A 27,301-nucleotide genomic window follows, 5' to 3' on the forward strand; every position below is an offset into this window, starting at 1 on the left:
TCAAACTGTAGCATGCCTTTTCACTCTTTTAGTGGTGTTTTTACAGGAGTGGAGATTCTCCAGTTTTTTTTTTTTTCTTTTTGAGATAGGATCTCATTCTGTTGTTCAGGCCTCAGTGCAGTGGCACAATCACAGCTCAGTGCAACCTCCAGTTCCCAAGGCTCGAGTGACCCTCCTGCCTGAGCCCCCAAGTAGCTGGGACCTACAGGGGAGCACCATTATGCTCAGCTCTTTTTTGTATTTTCAGTAGAGATTGGGTTTAAACATGTTGCATAGGCTGGTCTGGAATTCCTGGGATCAAGTGATACACCTGCCTCGGCCTCCCAAAGTGTAGGGATTACGGGCATGAGCCAGTGTACCCAGCCTGAGTTTCTTAATTTTAATGAAATTATACTTGATCAATCTTTTCCTTTATGGTGACTGCTTTTTGTGTCCTGTTAATCAGTGCCTAACCTACGAATATGAACACTTAACCTCTTAGCAATTTTAGTTTAGTTTATGCTTCCCTACTTCCCCACCCCCGCGCCCCAGATAGGCTCTCACTCTATTGCTCAGGCTGGAGCGCGGTGGCATAATCTCAGCTCACTGCAACCTCCACCTCCTGACTCAAGCGATCCTCCCCGCTCAGCCTCCTGAGTACCTGAGACCACAGGCATGTGCCACCATGCCTGGCTAAGTTTTATATTTTTTTTTTGTAGAGATGGGGATTCACCATTTTCCCAGGTTGGTCTCAAACTCTTGGGCTCAAGTAGTTTGCCCGCTTCAGCCTCCCAGAGTGCTGAGATTACAGGTTCGAGCCAACCCACCCGCCCATGATTCTCTTTTTACTACATGGATGTGACTGCTTGATCCAGCACCATGTGTGGGAAGGACCATCTTTGTCCTGCACTGTGTAGCACTTTTTATCATCAATTGGATGGCTGTATGATCATCTGATTGACGAAATCAGTGTGGGTCTGTTTCTGGACCAACCTGGGCAACATAGCAAGATCCAATCTCTACAAAAAATAATAAATAATAAAGAAGTACATGAAATTTTTTAAGTGAGTAGAGCAGATGGAGTCATAGGTGGTAATTTATAAATGATTGTCAATTTCTTGGCTACATACAGGTGTTGGTAAGTGAGATCTGTTGGGAGTTCAGGCAAAATGTATTAAGTGAATTCTATGGTGTTCAGAATGATTGCTAGATGTTCATTGCGACTTCAATTAGATGTTATTTGTGCCTCACAGAGCTACAGGTTTTATTCTCTTATTTATTTATTTGTCTTTAAAATTTCTTTACGATCTTCCTGTCAAGGCAGTACCTCTTTTATACTTAATTGTTCTTAGGTATACTTAATTACCAGGAAAATTTTATGGATCATATCTAACTGTTAAGCCACTTTAAAGGGCTGATGTCATGTAATGTAGACAGTAGGATTCTACATAATATTTTCAGGAGTATATCGATTCAATTGTTTCTTCTTCTTCTTCTTCTTCTTTTTTTCTTGAGACAGGGTCTTACTCTGTTGCCGAGGCTGGAGTACAGTGGTGTAGTGGTATGATTGTGGCTCACTGCAGCTTTGACCTCTCAGGCTCAAGCAGCCTCCCACCTCAGCCTTCTTAAGTAGCTGGGACTACAGGCATGCACCACCACGCCTGGCTAATTTTGTGTCTTTTGTATGCAGGGTCTTCCTATGGTGCCCAGACTGATTTGAAACTCCTGGGCTCAAGTGATCCTCCCACCTTGTCATCCCAAAGTGTTGGTATTACAGGCATGAGCCGTCACATCTGGCCATTTTAGTTTTAATAATTTTATATTTTTCTAACTTAGAATATTTACTAAGTCTATTTAAGTTATGAATATAATATTCATTATTATGATTATTTTGTATGTATTATTTTGTATGTATTTAATCTCATTTAATATAAGCTCTTGGAAATTAGAGATCTTGTCTCTTATTTACTACTGTGTTCTCAGTACTTGACCTTGCCTGGTATGAAACAGATATTGAAGAAATAGTTGTTAAATGAATGAATGAACCACATTCAAAAATTCTCCAAGTATCACAGCGTTCACCATCTAACAAATAAAAGAGCTTGTCTAGAGTAGAGTCACAGTTAACCTGCCATACAAGGAAATATCAATGAAAATCAGCCTTTGTTATGTGTTGCTGCTAAGATTTTGGGGCTTTTGTTACTGCAGCAGAAACTAGCAAAGCTCAGTGAGACGGCAGATAGAATATACATATATAGGTAGATTAGATAGACCAGTAGATGAGATTCCAAAGATAGTTCAATCAGCATTAACTAACCACTCCCACACTCTTTTAATTTCCTAACAGAAAGAATGGAATTCCTGTTCACTAAGATCTGCCTCAAAGAGTACTTTGTGAAAACTTCTCTGGGTACGCAAGTATTTAATCAGGACCTTTTTTTCCCCCCTCCTGCAGGTTGGAGTGCAGTGGTGCCATCATAGCTCACTGTAACCTCTAACTCAAGCCTCAAGGAATCCTCCTGCCTCAGTCTCCCAAGTAGCTGAGACTGCACATGTGCACCACCATGCTTGGCTAATTTTTTACTTTCAGAGACAGGGTCTTACTATGTTGCCCAGGCTGGTCAGGACCGTTGATTGTGTACGACAGAAACCCAACCAACCCTAGTTCCCGCCACCTTTCAGTCTGCTCCTTTCTCAGTCTCCGAGTCTCAACAAATGGCAGTTTCATCCTTCACGTTGCCCAAGCCCCAAATCTTAATGTTAACCTTGATTTCTCTCTTTTTATGTCATAGCCCGTATGAAAGCCAATCATGTTCAGACCCAGGCGGAGGTTCCTGCTGACCCAGGCTCTCACCGGCACGTTGTCCTTTACTGTCCTCCTGAGGGTGTCTGGAGGTGGTGCCCTCTAGATATGTCCAGGATGGGGAAACATGGCTCAGCTGCCAGTATAATGGTTTCAGAGAGTGGCCACTTTTGAAGGCCTTTCAATCTCCCATTCTAGAATTGTGTAGGACTTAAAACTGATGGACCACTGTGGAATTCTTGGTTCCTCAGGACCTTGTGGTGGATGCCTTCTTTCACTGAGCATTCACAGGGTGGCTATTAGGTGCCAAGCCCTGCTCTGGGCTAGGGGCACCATAATGAGCAAATATCAGGTCACTACCCCATGGAACCCACCACTGCAGGCATCAAGAGGGGGAGAAAGAAAGTGGTGTGTCCTGTTTGTGTCCTTCTCATATGGTCACCTGCCAGGTCCTGGGGGAGTGGGAGCCAGTGCAAGGAGAGAAGCCCAGTGAACAAGGCAAAGGGACGATGTCAGACCCAGGGGCTGAGACCCCCACCTGCAGCTGGGCAGCTTCTGGAGTGGACAGGGAGCAGCAGGGAAGGCCGTGGCCTGGTGTTCTGAGGTCCACTGTCCCATCTCATTCCTGTGGGTGCCAGAACTTGTCCAAAGGGAAGGCTCAGTGTCTCTAGCAACAGCAGGCCAGAGACAGATAGTGTCCCAGAGAAGCAGGAAGGATTGTACACCGTGAACACAGTATATGGTTTTACAGTAGTGCATCTCTCTCTCTTAAGTAGTTAGCATGTTCCTGTTAATGGAAAATATTGGTGGTGTAAGTTCCCCTAGGTCTTCTCATCTTCATGTAAGTTTGTCTGTTCCCCCATCCCTCCCTTCTTTCCTTCTTTTCCTTCCTTCCTCAGTTTTCTGATCAGGGTCATGTGAGGCTAAAATCCAGGAATGGCCTGGGAATGCTTTTTCTCTAGAGCTCAGGCTATTTTTCTGAGTTCACTACATGTATTGAAAGAGTTTCTCTTCTTGTTCGTGGAGGACTGAGGGCCCTTTTTCTGTGCTGGCTGTCAGCCAGGAGACACTCTGACTTCAGAGGCCACCTGCTTTCCTCCTTACTTGTCTTTTCCATCTTTCAACCAATCACAACTCATGGAGTCCTCCTCAGGCTCCACCCTTCTCTCACTGCATCTTCTCCCACCCGCCACAGAAAGCTCTGTCACCTACGGAGTGACGTGATTCGATCCAGTTCATGCAGGTAACCTCACCATCTTCAAGTCATGTAACTGTCATATACCAACGTAATCACAGGAATGGTGTCTGTTCACCTTAACAGGATTCAGAGACAAGGGTATAGCATGTTTAGGGACCATTTCAGAAATCCTGTCTACCAGTTGGACACTCACATTCCCCCATCTGCAAAATACATTCACCCTCTCCTCTAAAGTTTCCAAGTTTCATGTCCTTCAAGCATTAGTTCAACATGAAAAATGTCACATAGACCACATCAAAACATTTAAAATCTCATCTAAAACATCCACACCAGGTGTGGATGAGACTTCTGAGGGTGTCAATTAAGTACAGATCCTGGACATAATTTCCTTACCTCCGTTGACCTGTGAAACTGAACAAACTGCTTATCTGCTCCTAATGTGGAATGGCAGGACAGACACAGAATGACAATTACAGTGATTCTAGTTCAGAAAGAAGGAACATGGAAGGGAGAAGGAAGGCACTGACCCAAAGTAGTTTGGAAATGGAGCTGGGCAAAATCCAGCAGGAGGTTCTTAAGTAGAATCCACAGCTTGGGACTGACCCTCCATCCTGTGGGACTTTGCCTCTGGTATCTTTGCTCTGCATTTCTTGAAACCGTTACTATCTATCTTATTTTTTTTTCCCCACTCCTGGTTCTTCTCCTTTCTCCTCATGGCAGCATCCTCCGCTTAATCCTTGATCCGTCATCCCCAGCAGAATTGGTCAGATATTGCCCATGTCACGGTCCTGACCGTCTCCATGAGAGACTCTCCTTTTGAGCCCGTGCTGCTCTGGGACCATCTTCACTGACCTGACCTCTCTCGGTCATGATTGCTTTCAGCTGACCTGGCTGGCTTAGGAGAAAACCTAAGACTGTGGAGTCCCAGAACCATTCTCTGCCCTCTCTGTCTCTAGGAGAGGAAGAAAATGACAGGGATCTTCATGGAGAAATGACCCACGTGAGGGCCTGGACTCTCCAACAGTTACAGCAGAGGAAACTCCCTGAGGAAGAATGGAGGAGCTGAATGCCCAGACTGGGAAAGCAGGGTTGTGTTAAGCACTATTTAATTCTCACGTGCTCCCTGCCCCAATCTACTAGCCAGCGAATGAGAATGGACTGAGAATAAATAATAGGACTATAGAACCATGATAAAGAATTGTCCAAGGAAAGGCCCTTTGACTCTGTTTGCAAGGTGAAATTGCTGTATTTAATCCAAAGTTTTCTGATAGGCAACAGTGAGTTTCTGGAGGGTGAGTTACCTGCTCTGCACAGGGAGGCTGAGGCCAAGGCTTGCGTGGTGTATCTGCTGCCACCAAGTGTTGTGGGAGCCTGGGAGAGTCTTAGTCTTTCTGGACTTCAGTTTTCTCATCAGTAAAGTAGGGGCTTATTTTACCTCTCTGAGGTCCCTTCCTGCTCAGTTTTCTCTGAGTCCTTGAGGGACTATGATGGTTTTTAACACTCCCTGGACCTGTAACCTGCCTATCACCTCTCTGGGTCTGACTCCTGACTCTGGCCCCCGTGTTTCTCCTGCAGAGCCTGAGCTGAGTCCCACGCCCTGGAAGTCCAGAAGCAAGGGAACAGATGGAAGAAAGAAAGTCAGCAGGTTTTGGAAAAGAGAATAACCTGCAAAGGACAAGTCGGTGCTAGAACAGGTGAGAACCGAAGAAGGGGAGAATAAGGACAAAGTGGGCCAGAAGCCTCAGGGGAAATGGGCAATGGGCCTATGATCATTTGACCACTTGAGGAGCAGCACAAGCTGAGCAGTGGGGACCGAGAGAGAAACTTACTCCACAGGAGTCTCCTGACCCTGGCCAGGGGGAGACAAAAGGTGGATCAGAGCTGGTTTATAGTGAGGGGCAGCACCAACTCTAAGAGGGGGAGGATGCGACCGTGAGCCCCCGCCCCAGACCCCGGAGCCTCGACCTCAGGCTGCCATAGCAGTGGATGCTCTTCCGGTCAGTGTGGGTTAGAGGGAATAACCGTGCTTGGAGAAGGGTTAGAGATGTCCGTTCTTACATTAAACAGTTCTGCCCTAGGTCAGGTACTAGAGTAAGTGATTCTTGCCAGTAAATGAGGCAGTGCTACTTACACTATTCCTCTGCACTTTCAGATGAGGAAGGTCCTATGTGATATGAGTATTTACTGGGTGTTTAATTTTCTCTATACTGTGCTAAGCACTTGGGGTTCAAATAGTAATGTTTCCCCAAGGAACTCAAGCCTATGAGAGAAAGAACACAAATACATGATTTCAGGAAAATACTGTAGTTCTCTGAAAGTGGGGTGTCATGGCAGCCCCGAGGATGGGAGTGTAGGTGAAGACATTGCTCTTTTTTTTGAAACGGAGTTTCGCTCTTGTTACCCAGGCTGGAGTGCAATGGTGTGATCTCGGCTCACTGCAACCTTCACCTCCTGGTTTCAGGCAGTTCTTCTGCCTCAGCCTCCTGAGTAGCTGGGATTACAGGCATGCGCCACCATGCCCAGCTAATTTTTTTTTATTTTTAGTAGAGACAGGATTTCACCATGTTGACCAGGATGGTCTCGAGCTCTTGACCTCGTGATCCACCCGCCTCGGCCTCCCGAAGTGCTGGGATTGCAGGCGTGAGCCACCGCGCCTGGCCGGCATTGCTCTTAATGACGGGGAACCATAAGAGTAGTCCCGTTTTTCCTCCAGTGTCCCACAGAAGAAGATCCTGGCGCATGATTGGTGTAGAACAGGGCCCTACAGGTGTAGTAAGGGGGCTTGCTGCATCTTGGGAGAAATTATAGTATCCCTGGTAGCACATTTTGGAGAGGAGTGTCGGTGATTGGATTGGATGTCTGTAGTCAGTTTTATCCTATCTTGAGTGAACACTGCTGAGACCTTCCTTAGTGCCAGACCCTAAGCTGGAAATTATCAACACAGAGATGAGTAGAATACGATCTCAGCTTTCACAGAACTCTCAGTCTAGTGAATAGTGAGTTATGAGAAGTGTAGTGATGGTGGCTTCATTAGAGCAAGTGGCTCATGCTGCATTGAGATGACCTCAGTGAATGGCCTGGTCCCCCTTCTGGTTGTTATCGACAGCTGGCTGACTTCCTCTGGGCCAGTGACCCTGGACTTCTGCCAGGTGTCAGCATCTTAGGTACAAGCAACACCTCAGTTTCCTCTTGGGTCAAAACAGTTAATACTGCCAAGGTGATCAGAGGACACTAGTGACATCAATAGCTACTGATGAGGTCCTGGCCAGCTAGGGAAATAAAGATGTAAGTTTAACAACGAGTCTAAATTTGTTCTTAAAATAGTGAGCAGAGAGTATCTGTTTTCTAAGTTAAATACTTTTTAGACTTCAGGATTCACCCACGTCCAAAATAACATATTTATTGGCCATATCACTGCCCTGAGATGATTTCTTCCTGTCCTTACCAGAAGCCTGCACTATCTGGAGCACTGAGTCTGTCTCAAGCTAACTGATCTGCTCTCTGGATTCCGGGGACACCCACCGAGCCAGAGGTTGAAGGCACAGACGTTGATGTCTCCGACTGATCTGACTCCAGGTTGGTACACCTCAGCGCCCAGTATTAACCACACAGTAACAGGATGCCACCAACATTTTGATTTGGGTCTGTTGCATCCTAACTTTAATAACATTTAATAAACATTATTTTTTAGAATAATTCTAGATTTACAGATAAATTGAGCTGATAGTACAGGGAATTCCCCTATTCTCTCTTGTCCCCTAGCACACAATTTCCTCTATCATTAGTATCTTCTGTTAGTGTGATACATGTTTACAATTGATTAATCAATATTGATGCGTTATTATTAACTAAACTCCAGAGTTTACATTAGGGTTCATTCTTTGAGTTTTACAGTTCTGTGGGGCTTGACAATTACCATGTCATGAATCCCCAGTACAGTATCACACAGAAGATTTTCACTGCTGAAAACCTCCTTGTAATTTCCTCTATCATTAGTATCTTCTGTTAGTGTGATACATGTTTACAATTGATTAATCAATATTGATGCGTTATTATTAACTAAACTCCAGAGTTTACATTAGGGTTCATTCTTTGAGTTTTACAGTTCTGTGGGGCTTGACAATTACCATGTCATGAATCCCCAGTACAGTATCACACAGAAGATTTTCACTGCTGAAAACCTCCTTGTGTTCAACCAATTCATCCCTCCTCCATGCTTGGCAGTCACTGATCATTTCACTGTCTCTACCATTTTGACTTTCCTGGAATGTCCTAGTGTTGGAATCATACAGTGTGTAGAGTCGTTAGACTAGTTTCTTCTTAGCATTATGTATTTAAAATTCCTCCATGTCTTCTCATGGCCTGATAGCTCATTTCATTTATCAGTGAATCATATTCTCTTGTACAGATATACCGTAGTTTGTTTAGCCATTCACTAAGTGAAGGACATTTTGGTTACTTTCAGTTTTTGACAAGTATGAGTTTTATTGCTGTAAATACTTGGATGCAAGTTTTTGAGTGAACATGTTTTCAAATTACTTTGGTAAATATCTAAAACTGCTATTTGCAGGATTTTGTGGCAAGGCTGTGTTTAGCTTTGTTAAAAAATAAAAAATACCTGCCAAACTGTTTTCCAAAGTGACTAGCATTTTGCATTTCCATAGCAGTGAATGAGAGTTCCCGTTGCTCTGCATCTTTGACAGCCTGTGGTGTTGTCACTTGTTTGGATTTGAGCCTTCCTATTAGGTGTATATTATAGTGTAGTGGCATCTCATTGGTTTAATATGCAGTTTCCTAGTGACACATGGTTTTGAGCATCTTTTTCATAATGCTTATTTGCCATCCATATATCTTTTCTGGTGAAGTATCCAGATCTTTTGCCCATTGCTAAATTGGGTTGTTTGCTTTTTTATGATTGACTTTTAAGAGTCCTTTTTATTTTTGGACACCAGTCTTTCATCAGATCTGTATTTTGTCAATATTTTTTTTCCCAGTTTATCACTTGTCTATTCATTTTCTTAGCAATGTCTTTCACAGAGCAGAAGTTTTTAATTTTAATGAAGTTCAACTTATCAAGTTTTTCTTTCCTGGATTGTGCTTTTGGCATTGTATCTGAGAAGTCATCACCAATCCCAAAGTCACCCAGATTTTCCCCTCTGTGGTCATCTAGGAGTCTTACAGTTTTGCACCTCACATTCAGGTGTAAGATCCATTTTGTGAAAGGTGTAAAATCTGTGCCTCGATTTATTCATTTTCCACATATGGATGTCTAGTCATTCTAGCACCATTTGTTGAAAAGAGTATCCTTTCCCTGTTAAATGGCCTTTGTGCCTTTCTCAAAGATCAGTTGAGTATTTATGTAGGTGCATTTCTGAGCTCTGTATTCTTTTCTAGTGACCTATTTGTCTGTTTTTTTTTGTTTGTTTGTTTCTTCACCAATTTCGACACTGTTTGGTTACTGTAGCTTTGTAATTAGTACTGAAGTCGGCAGCGTCAGTTCTGTGGGGATTTTTCTGATCTTTACTGTGAGAACCTGGTTGGGCTCCTGGTGGTAAAACTTAGAAAAGTGTGAGATCCCCACTAACTTTGGTCCCCAAGGAGTTTTTAATGCTCAAGCCAGGCCACCCTCAGCTTCTAGTAATCTGTCAGTACCATTTAAGTGCTCCTCCCAGTTGCTGGCTTCAGTGGCTTCTGTTCCCTGTATTTGCCTGTCTTTCTTGTTTTCAGCATGGCAATTTGCCCTGTGATCTCTCCTCTAGGCCCTCTAATAAGGTTTGATAATGTTCAGTTTGTTCAGCTTTTTTCTTGTTGTGAGGACAAGTGGTGACCTCCTGGCTCCTTACAAGTTGGAGTAGAAACCAGAAATTTCATTTAACAAGTTACTTGTAATGACAGTCACTAATCGCAAATGTAGAATTGAATAATTTAAGTAGATTATGAATTTTGCAGCCATCGGCCGGGTGTGGTGGCTCACGCCTGTAATCCAAGCACTTTGGAGGCCAAGGTGGGTGGATCACCTGAGGTCAAGAGTTCAAGAACAGCCTGACCAACATGGTGAAACCTCGTCTTTAAAAAATATATACATATTAAAAAAAAAAAAAGAATTTTGCAGCCATCACCTCAGTCCCCTCTTAGAATACGTTTCTTACCTCCCCAGGTTCCGCAGAGCCTCTTTGCAGTCATTTTCCAATCCCTGGTCACCACGACAGAGCCTGAACAAAATAAAACATTTGGAAAACAGACAACATTAAATTTAATCATTTATTAGATTGGAATTTTATATAACGGACCATTGTCTTACTCTTGTGGCAACCAGAGGAGATATTTTATTCTAAGGACTTTCTTTGGGGGAACTTAATAGTCCTGTTTATTGCTCTCCTTGAATTGGTTCATCTGTGCTGGTGACAAATAGTTGCTATCAAACCTTGTCTGGTGAGCACAAGCGAAAGAGCTAAAAGAAAATCTCCTATTAGAAATGCAGATGATGAATTTGAAGATAATGTTATGCCGAGATAAGTTTATTTATTTATTTATTTATTTATTTATTTATTTATTTTTTTGAGACAGAGTCTCACTCCGTCACCAGGCACCAGGCTGGAGTGCAGTGGCGCGACCTCGGCTCACTGCAACCTCTGCCTCCTGGGTTCAAGCAATTCTCCTGCCTCAGCCTCCCGAGTAACTGGGATTACAGACACACACCACCACGCCAAGGTAATTTCGTATTTTTAGTAGAGATGGGGTTTCTCCATGTTGGTCAGGCTGGTCTTGAACTCCCAACCTCAGTTGATCTGCCCACCTCGGCCTCCCAGAGTGTTGGGATTACAGGTGTGAGCCACCATGCTGGAGTGCTATGTGCAGTCGCAGCTCACTGCAACTTCTAGCTCTAGGGTTCAAGTGATTCTTGTGCTTCAGCCTTTCGAGTTGCTGGGACTATAGGCATGCACCACCATGCCCAGCTAATTTTGTATTTTTAGTAGAGACAGAGTTTTTCCGTGTTGGTCAGGCTGTTCTCGAGCTCTGAACCTCAGGGGATCCACCCACCTTAGCCTCCCAAAGTGCTGGAATTACATGCGTGAGCCACCACACGTGGCTGGGAGTTAGGTATTTTACCATCTTTTTTCTTTCAGAAATTGGGTTGGTAACACTGAGGAGACACTTCTTACCTGCATGAAATGCCCTTCATTATCTACTTCAAGTTGCAAGGGCTCTGGAACAGCCCTTGCAGAGCCCTATTCTTGTCTCGTTTTCTCTTGCATTACTGGCTGATAGTGATATGATATGCAAAAGCATTTGCCTCCGTGTTAAAATATAAACATGGCAGATATTGTTTCCTCTATTTACATTTGGAACTTTCTGCTCTACAGTCCATGATGGCTGTGCAAGAAGAAGAGCTGCAGGTGCGAGAAGAAGAGCAGCAGGTGCAGGAAGAAGAGCCGCAGGTGTGGAAGAAGAGCCGCAGGTGCAAGAGGAAGAGCCGCAGGTGCGGGAAGAGGAGCCGCAGGTGTGGGAAGAGGAGCCGCAGGTGCAGAAGAAGAGCCGCAGGTGCGGAAGAGGAGCTGCAGGTGCGGAAAGAGGAGCCGCAAGTACAGGCTGCTGATATGGAGCCTCTCACCAGGAAAATACAGATTAATGAAGACCTCATAAAGGTACTTCCAAACTTTTTACAGACCATTGGAAATGTTCACATCTCAAATTACCTGTAGGGCATCTTCAGATACTATGCACACATTGAATCCCTTGCCCAGTGCTTATCAGTATCCCACTTGAAAGTATAGGCAGACTGTCTCAAGAACATTTGTTCTCTGCTTGTCAACTGAATAATACTTTTATTACTATTTTCATGTTTACACTTACTTTTTGACTTCTAGGACCTGCAAATACAACTGATTATCCTGAAGACATACCAGCTGTGGAACGCCTGACCCAGAAAGTATTACTTCTTTGGGAAAAAGTTGCTTCAGTAGAATCCCAGGGTCAAGAAATTTGAGGAAACCAAAGACAACAGGTAAGTCACTGGAATCTAGACTTTCTCTCTCTCTCTCTTTCTCAATGTCTCTCTCTCTCTCTACACACACACACACACACCCCGGAGTCTCACTGTGTCACCCAAGCTCGAGTGCAGTGGTACGACCATGGCTCACTGCAGCCTCAAACTCTGGGGCTCAAGGCATCTTCCTGCCTCAGCCTCCTGAGTAGCTGGAGCTGCAGGTGCATACCACCACACCCGGCACAAACCTTGTTTTTCTACTGTGAAATAAACCATGGTATTGGTTTTTCATAAATGGTATTTCATGAGGAAACTGCTCTAAAGTTTCCTACTTTGATCGGTAGCAGCTATAGATGCCTCTTTCTAACGTGTGGCTCTGTAAAGAGCAGCAGTTCTTTTGGACACATACCAATAGTTATCCCTCACACTCACATGTAAGTCATCTCCCCCTCAACTGAATCTTTCTCCTCTATCTGCATTTAACCATGTTCACGTGTCTCCCAGTTTAAAAAAAGAGAAAGAAACCCCTGCCTTTGCCCCAACTTTCTTTACAGCTACAGCCCTGTTTAACCTTTCTTTTCCAACACACTTACTTGCCTGTACTCCTGGTCTCCATTAGCATCTCTCTCACTAACTCCTCACCCCACTCCATTCTGGCTTTCAACTCTGCCTTAAACAGCTCTGTTGGTTATACATTATCATAGCTCATTATCTTTATAGCACTGTTACACTCACAATGGCACACGTCTGTGATTAATGAATGTCTTTTTCCTGCACTAAATAGTAGGCTTTCACTTAGAACCTGGAACGGAGTCTTTCCCATAGAAGGTGCTCAATAAATATTTATTGAATGAATGAAGAATACTGATAACTCCTATTATATATGTTTCCCTCTTGCCTGTCCCGTTTCCCTCTTACTCCTTTCTCTTAGCTGCTTTCCTGAGCTTCCAGGTTCTCTCTCCTTTTTCTTCTTTTTGCTCCCATATTTGAATTCCACCTTACAGGGTTTTAAAGATTAAAAAAATAGTGACTATGACATTGATTTGAAAACTATACAAAACTATCAAAAGCTTAAGTACTAAGATAGCGGACTTTTTAAGTCATAGTACATGCTACTGCATTTTCTTGCTTCTTGGGAAAACTATAAAATACTATCAAAAGCTTAAGTACTAAGATAGCCGGCTTTTTTTTTTTTTTTGAGACGGAGTTTTGCTCTTGTTACCCAGGCTGCAGTGCAATGGCGCGATCTCGGCTCACTGCAACTTCCGCCTCCTGGGTTCAGGCAATTCTCCTGCCTCAGCCTCCTGAGTAGCTGGGATTACAGGCACGCACCACCGTGCCCAGCTAATTTTTTGTATTTTTAGTAGAGACAGGGTTTCACCATGTTGACCAGGATGGTCTCGATCTCTTGACCTCGTGATCCACCCGCCTCGGCCTCCCAAAGTGCTGGGATTACAGGCGTGAGCCACCACGCCTGGCCGATAGCGGGCTTTTTAAGTCATAGTACATGCTAATGCATTTTCTTGCTTCTTGGGAAAACTATAAAATACTATCAAAAACTTAAAACTAAGATAGCGGGCTTTTTAAGTCATAGTACATGCTAATGCATTTTCTTGTTTCTCAGGATGAACTGTGGCTTCATGTCTCACTGTGCCATTTGTGTATTGCTTCTTCTCTCTTCTTTCCTCGGTTGCTGCTGATGCTAGAAGGACTAGTAGATGAACAGAGTCAGCTCAGTGAGGACTTAGAGGCAAAGAGACAGCTCTCTAGCAGTCTGGTGAAGTTCCATGCCCATCCAGAGAGGTAAGAGAATGGCTATTTTTTCCTTTTATTCTTTGTTGAAATTTTTATTTGTTTTACTATTGTGTTCTTTTCATGCCTTTTTTTTTATTCCTGAAGTGTAGATGCTTATGATACTGAACAGGGGATAAAAAACAGGGACAATTACTGGGGCTACCCATGTTGTCATTTGTTTTATGGATTGCTCTGAGCCTCAGTGTCAAAATCTTAATAGTGCCTGTTTCACACAGTGATTGCAGAGATTAAATGAGAAGACAGCTTTGGTGTCTAAAACAATGCCTTGCATATAGTCAGCACTCAATGTATATTCCTTTCCTTTTGAGATCCATGTCCTGTTAAAGGCTGTTCTATTATAAAAGTCAGGCTACACCCTGTCTCTACCGAAAATACAAAAATTCGCAAGGAATGATAGTGTGCACAGGTAGTCCCAGCTACTCGGAAGGCTGAGGCAAGAGAATCACTTGAATCCAGGAGGCGGAGGTTGCAGTGAGACAAGATCGCGCCACTGCGCTCCAGCCTGGCGACAGAGAGACAGTCTGTCTCAAAAAAAAAAAAAGTCGGGCTATAAAGGGCACTGATATTTATTTAATATCATTGAAGAAAATATATTAATTTGGATGGCTAATATCACCCCGAGACCACCGATAACCATCATGACGAATACATTTTGTTCTACCTCTTGATTTTTGTTCATATATATGATACCTCTCTGGATCATTTTATATTCCTTTCATTTCTTTTCCTCATTTTGCCTTCTATTTTAGCACCTTTTTATTTTTTTTTTACTATTCAGTATTTTTGTAATTTATTGTTGGGCTTTAACAATGTTTTCTTTGTACCAGGAAAATGAAGGCAGATGAAAGGTATGATAGGACCAGTTGATTTTGTGACTTTTTGTTTTTTTTTTTTCAGAAAAGCAACTTTTTAGAAAGAGAGACAGAGGTTCCAGATAAGTTTGGGGTTTTTTTGATATGGAGTCTTGCTATTTTGCCGACGCGGGAATCCGGTGGCACAGTCTCGGCTTACTGCAACCACTGCCTCCCAGGTTCAAGTGATTCTCCTGTCTCAGCCTCCTGAGTAGCTGGGATTACAGAGCCATGCCACCATGCCTGACTAACGTTTGTATTTATATTTATTTACTTATTTATTTGTATATTTTGAGACAGGCTTGGATTTATGTATTTATCTAGCTATCTAATTATTTAGAGGCACCGTGACATTTACCCATTTATTTATTTAGACGCAGGCTCACGACATTTATTTATATACTTATGTATTTGTGTGCAGGCTTGCATTTATTCATTTTCTTAACTATGTATATAATGATTTAGAGGCTGCTGTCTTGCATTTCTTGATGGATTGATTGATTGATTGATTAATTTTAGACAGATTCTTGCTCTCACCAGACTGTAGCTCAGTGGCGCAATCCTGGCTCACTGCAATCTCCCCCGCTTTGGTTCAAGCGATTCTTCCGCCTCGGCCTCCCTTGTAGCTGGGAACCCAGGTGTGTGCCACCACACCCGGCTAATATTTTTGTATTTTTAGACTGGGTTTCTCCATGTTGGACAGAATAGTCTCAATCTCTTGACCCGGTGATCCAACCATCTCGGCCTCCCAAAGTGCTGGGATTACAGGACTGAGCCATCTCGCCCAGCCTTTATTTATTTATTTACATAATTATTGATTTATTTCCTTAGAGGCAGGAAGGCCGGCTTGCATTTATTTATTTATGTTTTTATTTATTTATTTATTTAATTTTCATCTTATTATTTTTTTAAATAGTGACAGGGATTCTTTCACCATCTTGGCCAGGCTGGTCTCGATGTCCTGACCTCAGGTAATATAACTGGCTCAGGCTCCCAATGGGTGGGGCATTAACAACATGAGCCACCAGAGGGGTTGCTTATTTATTGATTTATTTATTTATCTATTAATTGATCTATTTAGAGGCAGACTTGCATTTATTTATTTATTTGCTGATGTACTTATGGAGAAGCAGGTCGAATTTACTTATTTATTTGTTTATTTATTTATATATTTGGAGGCAGACTTGGATTTATGTATTTATCTATCTAGCTATCTAATTATTTAGAGGCAGGCTCACATTTACTCATTTATTTTATTTAGACCCAGGCTCACAACATGATTTTTATACTTACGTGTTTGTGTGCGGGCTTGCATTTATTCATTTTCTTAACTATCTGTATAATGCTTTAGAGGCAGTCTCGCATGTATTTACTTACTTACTTATTTATTTTGGAGGGAGTCTTGCTCTGTCACCAGGCTGGAGTGCACTGGCCCAATCTTGGCTTATTGCGACCTCCACCCTCTGGGTTCAAGCGATTCTTCTTTCTCAACCTCTGGAGTATCTGGGAGCACAGGCAAGTGCCACTGCGCCTGGCTAACATTTTTGTATTTTTAGTAGAGATGGGGTTTCACTATGTTGGCCAGAATGGTCTCGATCTCTTGACCTCGTGATCCCCGCATCTCAGCCTCCCAAGGTGCTGGGATTACAGGTTTTAGCCACTGCACCCGGCCTTTATTTATTTATTTATTTATTTACTTACTTAGTTGGCAGGCAGGCCATCTTGCATTTATTTATTTATGTAAATCTATATTTATTTATTTAATCATTTTCATCTTACTATTTTCTTAAATAGAGATGGGGTTCCTTTCACCATCTTGGCCAGGTTGGTCTCGATGTCCTGACCTCAGGTAATGTACCCGGCTCAGGCTCCAAATGGGCGGGGGATTAAAATCATCAGCCATCAAGTGGGGCTATTTATTTATTGATTTATTTATCTATCTACTAATCAATTTATTTAGAGGCAAACTTGCATTTATTTATTTATTTACTGACGTATTATGGAGAAGCAGGTCGCATTTAGTTATTTCTATATTTATTTACTTATTTATTTATTTGTATATTTTGAGGCAGGCTTGGACTGATGTATTGATCTAGGTATCTAATTATTTAGAGACAGCCTGACATTTACTCATTTATTTATTTAGACCCAGGCTCGCAACATTTATTTATATACTTATGTATTAGTGTGCAGCCTTGCATTTATTTATTTACTTATCTATCTATATAATGATTTAGAGACAGACTTGCATTGATTTACTTAGATGCAGGCTCACATTTATTTATTGATTTATTTATTTATTTTAGATGGAGTCTTGCTCTGTCACCAGGCTGGAGTGCAGTTGTGCAATCTTGGCTCACTGCAGCCTCCACCTCCTGGGTTCAAGCAGTTCTTCCGCCTCAGCCTCCCGAGTAGCTGGGACCACAGGCACGTGCCACCATGCCTGGCTAATATTTTTGTATTTTTAGAAGAGACGAGGTTTCACCATGTTGGCCAGAATGGTCTCTATCTCTTGACCTTGTTATCTGCCTGTCTCGGCCTCCCAAAGTGCTGGGATTAGGATTACAGGCGGGAACCACGGAGCCCAGCCTTTATTTACTTACTTACTTATTTATTTATTTACTTACAAGCAGGCAGGCCATCTTGCTTTTTTATATATATTTATATATTTATTTATTTAATTATTTTCACCTTATTGTTTTTAAAATAGAGACAGGGTTTCTTTCACCATCTTGGCCAGGCTGGTATCAATGTACTGACCTCAGGTGATATACCTGGCTCAGGCTCCCAATTGGTGGGGGATTAAAAGCATGAGCCCCCAAGGGGGGGCTATTTATTTATTGATTTATGTATGTATCTGTTAATTGTTATATTTAGAGGCAGACTTGCATTTATTTATTTTTTTATTTACTGAACATACTTATGAAGAAGCAGGTCACATTTAATTATGTATATATTTGGAGGCAGGCTTGGATTTCTGTATTTATCTATCTAGCTATCTAATTATTTAGAGTCAGGCTCACATTTACTCATTTATTTATCTAGACCCAGGCTCGCAACATTTATTTATATACTTACGTATTAGTGTGCAGCCTTGCATTTATTTATTTACTTACCTATCTGTATAATGATTTAGAGGCAGGCTTGCATTTATTTACATAGATATAATGTAAATAATAGGCTCTCATTGATTGATTGATTGATTGATTGATTGATTTTAGACAGAGTCTTGCTGTGTCACCAGGCTGGAGTGCATTTGTGCAATCTTGGCTCACTGCAGCTTCCGCCTCCTGAGTTCAAGCGATTCTTCCGCCTCAGCCTCCCGAGTATCTGGTACCACAGGTGTGTGCCAACAGGCCTGGCTAATAATTTTGTATTTTTAGTAGAGACGAGGTTTCACCATGTTGGCCAGAATGGTCTCGACCTCTTGACCTTGTGATCTGCCTGTCTTGGCCTCTCAAAGTGCTGGGATTACAGGCATTAGCCACTGCACCCGGCCTTTCTTTATTTACTTACTTACTTATTTATTTATTTACTTAGAGATAGGCAGGCTATCTGGCATTTGTATATATATGTGTGTATATATATATATTTATTTATTTAATTATTTTCACCTTATTATATTTTAAATAGAGACAGGGTTTCTTTCACCATCTTGGCCAGGCTGGTCTCGATGTCGTGACCTCAGGTGATATAGCCAGCTCAGGCTCCCAATGGGCAAGGGATTAAAAACATGAAACACCAAGTGGGGCTGCTTATTTATGGATTTATTTATCTATCAATTAATTGATTGATTTAGAGGCAGACTTGCATTTATTTATTTATTTGCTGATGTACTTATGGAGAAGCAGGGCTAATTATTTATTTATTTGGAGGCAGGCTCAGATTTATGTATTTATCTATCTAGCTATCTAATTATTTAGAGGCAGGCTCATGTTTACTCATTTATTTTATTTAGACCCAGGCTCACAACATTATTTTTATACTTATGTATTTGTGTGCAGGCTTGCATTTATTCATTTTCTTAACTATCTATAATGATTTAGAGGCAGTCTTGCATTTATTTACTTATTTATTTATTTACTTATTTACTTTTTATTTTCTTTTTTTCTTTTTCTTATTTTTAAAAGACAGGGTTTCACCATGTTGGTCAGTCAGGTCTTGAACTCCCAACCTCAGGTGATCCGCCTGCCTTGGCCTCCAAAGTGCTTGGATTACAGGTGTGAGCCACTATGCCTGGCCAATTTGTTTATTTTAGACGGAGTCTTGCTCTATCACCAGGCTGGAGTGCACTGGCCCAGTCTTGGCTTACTGCAACCTCTGCCTCCTGGGTTCAAGCGATTCTTCCTTGTCAGCCTCTGGAGTATCTGGGACGACAGGCGAGTGCCACCGAGCCTGGCTAATATTTTTGTATTTTTAGTAGAGACAGGGTTTCACCATGTCAGCCAGGATGGTCTCGATCTCTTGACCTCGTGATCCACCTGACTCGGCCTCCCAAGGTGCTGGGATTACAGGCTTTAGCCACCGTACCCAGCCTTTGTTTATTTATTTTCTTTTTTTTTTTTTCGAGACGGAGTTTCACTCTTGTTACCCAGGCTGGAGTGCAATGGCGCGATCTCGGCTCACCACAACCTCCACCTCCTGGGTTCAGGCAATTCTTCTGCCTCAGCCTACTGAGTAGCTGGGATTACAGGCGCGCACCACCATGCCCAGCTAATTTTTGTATTTTTAGTAGAGACGGGGTTTCACCATGTTGACCAGGATGGTCTCGATCTCTTGACCTCGTGATCCACCCGCCTCTGCCTCCCAAAGTGCTGGGATTATAGGCGTGAGCCACCGCGCCCGGCCTGCCTTTGTTTATTTATTTACTTAATTACTTATGTATTTACTTAGTAGCAGGCAGGCCTTCTTGCATTTATTTATGCATATAAATCTATATTTATTTATTTCATTCTTTTCATCTTACTATTTTTTTAAATAGAGACAGGGTTCCTTTCACCATCTTTGCCAGGCTGATCTCGATGTCCTCACCTCAAGTGATATACCCAGCTCAGGCTCCAAATGGGTGGAGGATTAAAAGCATGAGCCACCAAGCGGGGCTATTTATTTATTGATTTCTTTATCTATGTATTAATCAATTTATTTAGAGGCAAACTTGCATTTATTTATTTATTTACTGACATACTTATCGAGAAGCATGTCACATTTAGTTATTTCTATATTTATTTATTTGTATATTTTGAGGCAGGCTGGGATTGATGTATTTATCTGTCTAGCTCTCTAATTATTTAGAGGCAGGCTCACATTTACTCATTTATTTTATTTAGACCCCGGCTCACAACATTATTTTTATACTTATGTATTTGTGTGCTGGCTTGCTTTTATTCATTTTCTTACCTGTCTGGATAATGATTTAGAGGCAGTCTCGCATTTATTTACCTATTTATATATTTATTTGTTTGTTTGTTTGTTTATTTACCTTAGAGGGAGTCTTGCTCTGTCACCAGGCTGGAGTGCACTGGCCTAATCTTGGCTTATTGCAACTTCCGCCTCCTGAGTTCAAGCGATTCTTCCTCCTCAGCCTCCCGAGTATCTGGGACCACAGGTGAGTGCCACCACGCCTAGCTAATATTTTTGTATTTTTAGTAGAGATTGGGTTTCACCATGTTGGCCGGGATGGTCTCCATCTCTTGACCTCGTTATCTGCCCATCTCAGCCTCCCAAGGTGCTGGGATTACAGGCTTTAGCCACGGTGCCTGGTCTTTATTTATTTATTTACTTAATTACTTATGTATTTACTTAGTGGCAGGCAGGCCATCTTGCATTTATTTATCTATATAACTCTATATTTATTTATTTAATTATTTTCATCTTCTTATTGTTTTAAATAGAGACAGAGTTTCTTTCACTCCCTTTGGCCAGGCTGTTCTTGATGTCCTGACCTCGGGTGATATACCCAGCTCAGGCTCCAAATGGGCGGGGGATTAAAAGCATGAGCCACCAAGCAGGGCTATTTATTTATTGATTTCTTTATCTATGTATTAATCGATTTATTTAGAGGCAAACGTGCATTTATTTATTTATTTACTGATGTACTTATGGAGAAGCAGGTCGCATTTAGTTATTTCTGTATTTATTTACTTTATTTGTATATTTTGAGGCAGGCTTGGATTGATATGTTTATCTGTCTAGGTATCTAATTATTTAGAGGCAGCCTGACATTTACTTATTTATTTATTTAGACCCAGGCTTGCAACATTTATTTATATACTTATGTATTAGTGTGCAGCCTTGCATTTATTTATTTACTTATCTATCTGTATAGTGATTTAGAGGCAGGCTTCCATTTATTTACTTAGATGTAGGCTCGCATTTATTTATTTATTTATTTAAGCCGGATTCTTGCTCCCTCACCAGGCTGGAGTGCAGTGACGCAATCTTGGCCCACTGCAACCTCCCACACTTTGGTTCAAGCAATTCTTCCACCTCAGCCTCTCTTGTAGCTGGGACCCCAGGCACGTGCCACCACGCTTGGCTAATATTTTTGTATTTTTAGTAGATACTGGGTTTCTCCATGTTGGCCAGGATGGTCTCGATCTCTTGACTTTTTTTTCCAACTGTCTTGGCCTCCCAAAGTGCTGGTATTACAAGATTGAGCCATCTCACCGGGCCTTTAGTTATTTATTTACATAATTATTTATTTATTTATTTAGAGGCAGGAAGGCCGGCTTGCATTTATTTATTTATATTTTTATTTATTTATTTAATTATTTTCATCTTATTATTTTTTCAAATAGAGACAGGGGTTCTTTCACCATCTTGGCCAGGCTAGTCTCGATGTCCTGACCTCAGGTGATATAGCTGGCTCAGGTTCCCAATGGGTGGGGGATTAAAAACATGAGCCACCAAGAGGGGTTGCTTATTTATTGATTTATTTATCTATTAATTGGCTTATTTAGAGGCAGACTTGCATTTATTTATATATTTACTGACGTATTTCTGGAGAAGCAGGTTGAATTTCCTTATTTAATTATTTGTTTATATATTTGGAGGCAGGCTTGGATTTATATATGTTTTTATGTAGCTATCTAATTATTTAGAGGCAGGCTCACATTTACTCATTTATTTTATTTAGACCCAGGCTCACAACATAATTTTTATACTTATGTATTTGTGTGCGGGCTTGCTTTTATTCGTTTTCTTAACTGTCTGTATAATGATTTAGAGGCAGTCTCATATTTATTTACTTATTTGTTTATTTACTTATTTACTTTTCTTTTTCTTTTTTTTTCTTTCTTTTTATTTTTAAAGACGTGGTTTCACCATGTTGGTGAGTCAGGTCTTGAACTCGCGACCTCAGATGATCTGCCCACCTTGGCCTTCAAAGTGCTTGGATTACAGACGTGAGCCACTACGCCGGGCCAATTTCTTTATTTATTTTAGATGGAGTCTTGCTCTGTCACCAGGCTGGAGTGCACTGGCCCAATCTTGGCTTACTGCAACCTCCGCCTCCTGGGTTCAAGCGATTCTTCCTCCTCAGCCTCTGGAGTATCTGGGACCACAGGTGAGTGCCACTGCACCTGGCTAATATTTTTGTATTTTTAGTAGAGACGGGGTTTCACCATGTCGGCCAGGATGGTCTCCATTTTCTTGACCTCGTGATCTGCCCGTCTCGGCCTCCTAAGGTGCTGGGATTACAGGCTTTAGCCACGGCGCCTGGCATTTATTTATTTACTTAATTACTTATTTATTTACTTAGTGGCAAGCAGACTGTCTTGTATTTTTTTATTTTTATAAATCTATATTTATTTCATTATTTTCATCTTATTATTTTTTTAAGTAGAGACAGGATTCCTTTCACCATCTTGTCCAGACTGGTCTCAATGTCCTCACCTTAGGTGATATACTGGGCTCAGGCTCCAAATGGGCAGGGGATTAAAAGCGTGAGCCACCAGGCGGGGCTATTTATTTATTGATTTATTTATATATCTGTTAATGGATTTATTTAGAGGCAAACTTGCATTTATTTATTTATTTACTGACATACTTATGGAGAAGCAGGTCACATTTAATTATATATTTGGAGGCAGGCTTAGATTTATGTATTTATCTACCTACCTATCTAATTATTTAGAGGCAGGCTTACATTTACTCATTCATTTATTTTGACACAGGCTGACATTTATTTATATACTTATGTATTTGTGTGCAGGCCTGCATTTATTCATTTTCTTAACTACGTAATGATTTAGAAGCTGGCTTGCGTTTCTTGATTGATTGATTGATTGATTGATTGATTGATTTTAGATGGATTCTTGCTCTCTCACCAGGCTGGAGTGCAGTGGCGCAATGTTGCCCCACTGCAACCTCCCTCTCTTTGGTTCAAGCGATTCTTCGACCTCAGCCTCTGTTGTAGCTGGGACTCCAGGCGAGTGCCACCACACTTGGCTAATATTTTTGTATTTTTAGTAGAGACGGGGTTTCTCCATGTTGGCCAGGATGGTCTCGCTCTCTTGACCTTGTGTTCCAACTGTCTCGGCCTCCCAAAGTGCTGGGATTACAGGACTGAACCACCTCGCCCGGCCTTTATTTATTTATTTACAGAATTACTGATTAATTTACTTAGAGACAGGAAGGCTGGCTTGCATTTATTTATTTATATTTTTATTTATTTAATTATTTTCATCCTATTATTTTTTTAAATAGAGACAGGGATTCTTTCACCATCTTGGCCAGGCTGGTCTCGATGTCCTGACCTCAGGTGATATAGCCGGCTCAGGCTCCCAATGGGCGGGGGATTAAAAACATGAGCCACCAAGAGGGGTTGCTTATTTATTGATTTATTTATCTGTCTATTAATTGATCTATTTAGAGGCAGACTTGCATTTATTTATTTATTTGCTGACATATTTCTGGAGAAGCAGGTAGAATTTCCTTAATTAATTATTTATTTATATATTTGGAGGCAGGCTTGGATTTATGTGTTTTTTTTTTTATTTTTGAGACGGAGTCTTGCTCTGTCTCCAGGCTGGAGTGCAGTGGCACAATCTCAGCTCACTGCAACCTCCACCTCCTGGGTTCAAGTGATTCTTCCGCCTCAGCCTCCCGAGTAGCTGGGACCACAGGGGCGTGCCACCACTCGTGGCTAATATTTTTGTATTTTTAGTAGAGATGAGGTTTCACCATGTTGACCAGAATGGTCTTGATCGCTTGACCTCGTCATCTGCCTGTTTTGGCCTCCCAAAGTGCTGGGATTACAGGCGTGAGCCACTGCACCCTGCCTTTATTTATTTACTTACTTACTTACTTACTTACTTATTTATTTACTTAGAGGCAGGCAGGCCATCTTGCATTTATTTATTTGTGTGTGTGTGTGTGTATATATATATATATATATATTTAATTAATTATTTTCACGTTATTATTTTTTAAATAGAGACAGGGTTTCTTTCACCATCTTGGCCAGACTGGTCTTGATGTCCTGACCTCAGGTAATATACCCTGCTCAGGCTTCCAGTTGGTGGGGGATTAAAAGCATGAGTCTCCAAGTGGGGCTATTTATTGATTGATTTATGTATCTATCTATCAATCGATTTATTTAGAGGCAGACTTACATTTATTTATTTACTTATGTACTTATGGAGAAGCAGGTCGCATTTAATTATATATTTGGAGGCAGGCTTGGATTTATGTATTTATCTGTGTAACTATGTAATTATTTAGAGGCAGGCTCACATTTACTCATTTATTTATTTAAACCCAGGCTGGCAACATTTATTTATATACTTATGTATTTGTGTGCAGGCTTGCATTTATTCATTTCCTTAACTATCTATATAATGATTTAGAGGCTGTCTCGCATTTCTTGATGGATTGATTGATTGATTGGTTGATTTTAGATGGATTCTTGCTCTCTCACCAGGCTGGAGTGCAGTGGCGCAATCCTGGCTCCCTGCAACCTCCCTCTCTTTGGTTCAAGTGATTCTTCCGCTTCAGCCTCCCTTGTAGCTGGGACTCCAGGTGCATGCCACCACATCCGGCTAATATTTTTGTATTTTTAATAGAGACCGTGTTTCTCCATGTTGGCCAGGATAGTCTCGCTCTCTTGACCTCGTGATCCAACCGTCTCGGCCTCCCAAAGTGCTGGGATTACAGGACTGAGCCATCTCGCCTGGCCTTTATTTATTTATTTAGAGAATTATTTATTTATTTCCTTAGAGGGAGGAAGGCCAGCTTGCATTGATTTATTTTTTAATTTATTTAATTATTTTCATCTTATTATTTTTTTAAATAGAGACAGGGATTCTTTCACCATCTTGGCCAGGCTGGTCTTGATGTCCTGCCTTCAGGTGGTATAGCCTGCTCAGGCTCCCAATGGGCGGAGGATTAAAAACATGAGCCAGTAAGAGGGGCTGCTTATTTATTGATTTATTTATCTATCTATTAATTGATTTATTTAGAGGCAGACATGTTCATTTATTTATTTGCTCATGTACTTATGGAGAAGCAGGTCACATTTAGTTATTTCTATATTTATTTATTTGTATATTTTGAGGCAGGCTGGGATTGATGTATTTATCTGTCTAGCTATCTAATTATTTAGAGGCAGGCTCACATTTACTCATTTATTTTATTTAGACCCAGGCTCACAACATTTTTTTTATACTTATGTATTTGTGTGCAGGCTTGCATTTATTCATTTTCTCAATTATCTGTATAATGATTTAGAGGCAGTCTTGCATTTATTTACTTATTTATTTATTTTTTTGTTTATTTATTTTAGAGGGAGTCTTGCTCTGTCACCAGGCTGGAGTGGTGCAGTTGTGCAATCTTGACTTACTGCAACCTCCCCCTCCTGGATTCAAGCGATTCTTCCTCCTAAGCCTCTCGAGTATCTGGGACCACAGGCGAGTGCCACAGCGCCTGGCTAATATTTTTGTATTTTTAGTAGAGACGGGGTTTCACCATGTCAGCCAGGATGGTCTTGATCTCTTGACCTCGTCATCTGCCCATCTCAGCCTCCCAAGGTGCTGGGATTACAGGCTTTAGCCATGGTGCCCGGCCTTTATTTATTTATTTACTTAATTACTTATTTATTTTCTTAGTGACAAGCAGGCCATCTTGCATTTATTTATTTTTATCAATCTATATTTATTTAATTATTTTCATCTTATTATTTTTTAAAATAGAGACAGGGTTACTTTCACCATCTTGGCCAGGCCGGTCTCGATGTCCTGACCTCATGATCCACCTGTCTCGGCCTCCCAAGGTGCTGGGAGTTGACAGTGTTTTCCAGGATAGGACGGGTTTGAGATTCCTTGACATATCTGAGTGGAAAAGTCTTGGAAGCATGAAGATACACCAGAGCTCAGTGAGGGCAAGGAGATAGGGAGTGTGGAGTCATCAGCTTGCAGGTGACAGCTGAAGCCATCTTCCCACTTCAGGAGAGAAGCACCCAAGCAGAGGGCTGAGCCTCCTGGAGCACACCAACATTCCCAAGTCACCTGAAAGAGAATTCCGAGGAGGGGCAGAGGAAAACTGAAATGAAAGAGTGTGCTGTGGAGATAGCACTGTGGTTCAGGGCTTGATCTTTGGGGGCCGACTGTCCAAATGAAGGTTTTCTTTTCTGTAAATGAGAATAAAATTATCTACTCCTGCATGGAAAAAAGTCCTCAACAAACTAAAAACAGGAAGGAACTTCATCATCATGATAAAAAGCATCTGTGAAAACCTAGCAGTTAACAGATTTCATGGTGCAAGACTAAATGCTTTTTCCCTAAGATTGGGAACACGCAAGGCCACGTTCAACAGGTCTATTCACCTTTGGTTCTGGCCAGGACAACTAGGCGATCAATATATAAAAGGATCCAGGTTAGAAAGCAAACCGTAAAACTGTCTTACTTCTGAATGTCATGATCTTGTATACAGCAAATTCTAAGGCATCCACATTAAAACAAAACAAAAAAAACTGTTCACGATAGGAAAGACTTGGAACCAACCCAAATGCCCATCAGTGATAGACTGGATAAGGAAAATGTGGCATATATACAGCATGGAATACTATGCAGCCATAAAAAAGGATGAGTTCACGTCATTTGCAAGGACATGGATGAAGCTGGAAACCATCCTTCTCAGCAAAGTAACAGAAGAACAGAAAACCAAACACTGCATATTCTCACTCGTAAGTGGGAGTTGAACAATAAGAATACATGGACACAGGGAGGAGAACATCACACACCAGGGACTCTCGGGTTGGGGGGCTAGGGGAGGGATAGCATTAGGAGAAATACCTAATATAGATGACGTGGTGATGGATGCAGCCAACAACCATGGCACGTGTAAACCTATTTAACAAACCTGCATGTTCTGCACATGTACCCCAGAACTTAAAGTACAATTAACAAAAAAAAAAAAAACTAAACTAGTTCACCAAGTTCACAAAATCAGCATACATAAATCAGTTGTATTTCTGTACGTTAGCAATAAACAATCCAAAAATGAAATTCATGAAATTATTTCATTTGCAATAGCATCTCAAAGAATACTCACTCACTGTGGAAAGATACTAAAGAAGAACTGAATAAGTGAAAGATACTCAATATTGATGGATCAGAAGACTAAATATTGTTGTCAGTACTCCTCAAATTAGTCTACATGTTCAACCTGAT

The 27,301-nt window shown here is 41.4% G+C and overlaps 3 protein-coding genes across 6 annotated transcripts in view; 2 read left to right on the forward strand and 1 right to left on the reverse strand.

Moving 5' to 3' along the window:
* Positions 1–11,979, forward strand: part of PDE4DIP (phosphodiesterase 4D interacting protein) — a 32,387-nt gene extending 20,408 nt beyond the window's left edge. Inside the window, exons 1-4 of one of the 4 annotated variants that reach the window (XM_064370532.1) lie at positions 10,551–10,691; positions 11,345–11,439; positions 11,503–11,626; positions 11,849–11,979. In XM_064370532.1, the coding sequence (XP_064226602.1) occupies positions 11,348–11,439; positions 11,503–11,626; positions 11,849–11,902 (270 nt within the window). In that variant the 5' untranslated portion in view covers positions 10,551–10,691; positions 11,345–11,347 and the 3' untranslated portion in view covers positions 11,903–11,979. Of the gene's footprint in view, positions 1–2,326; positions 2,390–5,555; positions 5,675–7,428; positions 7,551–10,550; positions 10,692–11,344; positions 11,627–11,848 lie in introns of those variants that run through there. The other 3 variants (XR_010340357.1, XM_064370530.1, XM_064370531.1) reach the window with 3 other exon arrangements.
* Positions 1–27,301, reverse strand: part of LOC105711518 (uncharacterized protein C22orf42-like) — a 248,132-nt gene that overhangs the window by 14,034 nt on the left and 206,797 nt on the right. The window lies entirely within an intron of this gene.
* Positions 22,122–27,301, forward strand: part of LOC135272327 (uncharacterized protein C22orf42-like) — a 39,226-nt gene continuing 34,046 nt past the window's right edge. Inside the window, exon 1 of the mRNA XM_064370907.1 lies at positions 22,122–22,197. The gene's annotated coding sequence lies outside the window, so the exon portion shown is untranslated. The remainder of the gene's footprint in view (positions 22,198–27,301) is intronic.

This window comes from Aotus nancymaae, unplaced genomic scaffold, assembly GCF_030222135.1.
Source record: "Aotus nancymaae isolate 86718 unplaced genomic scaffold, 86718_ANA_hifiasm-v0.15.2.pri h1tg000108l, whole genome shotgun sequence".
Lineage (NCBI taxonomy): Eukaryota > Metazoa > Chordata > Mammalia > Primates > Aotidae > Aotus > Aotus nancymaae.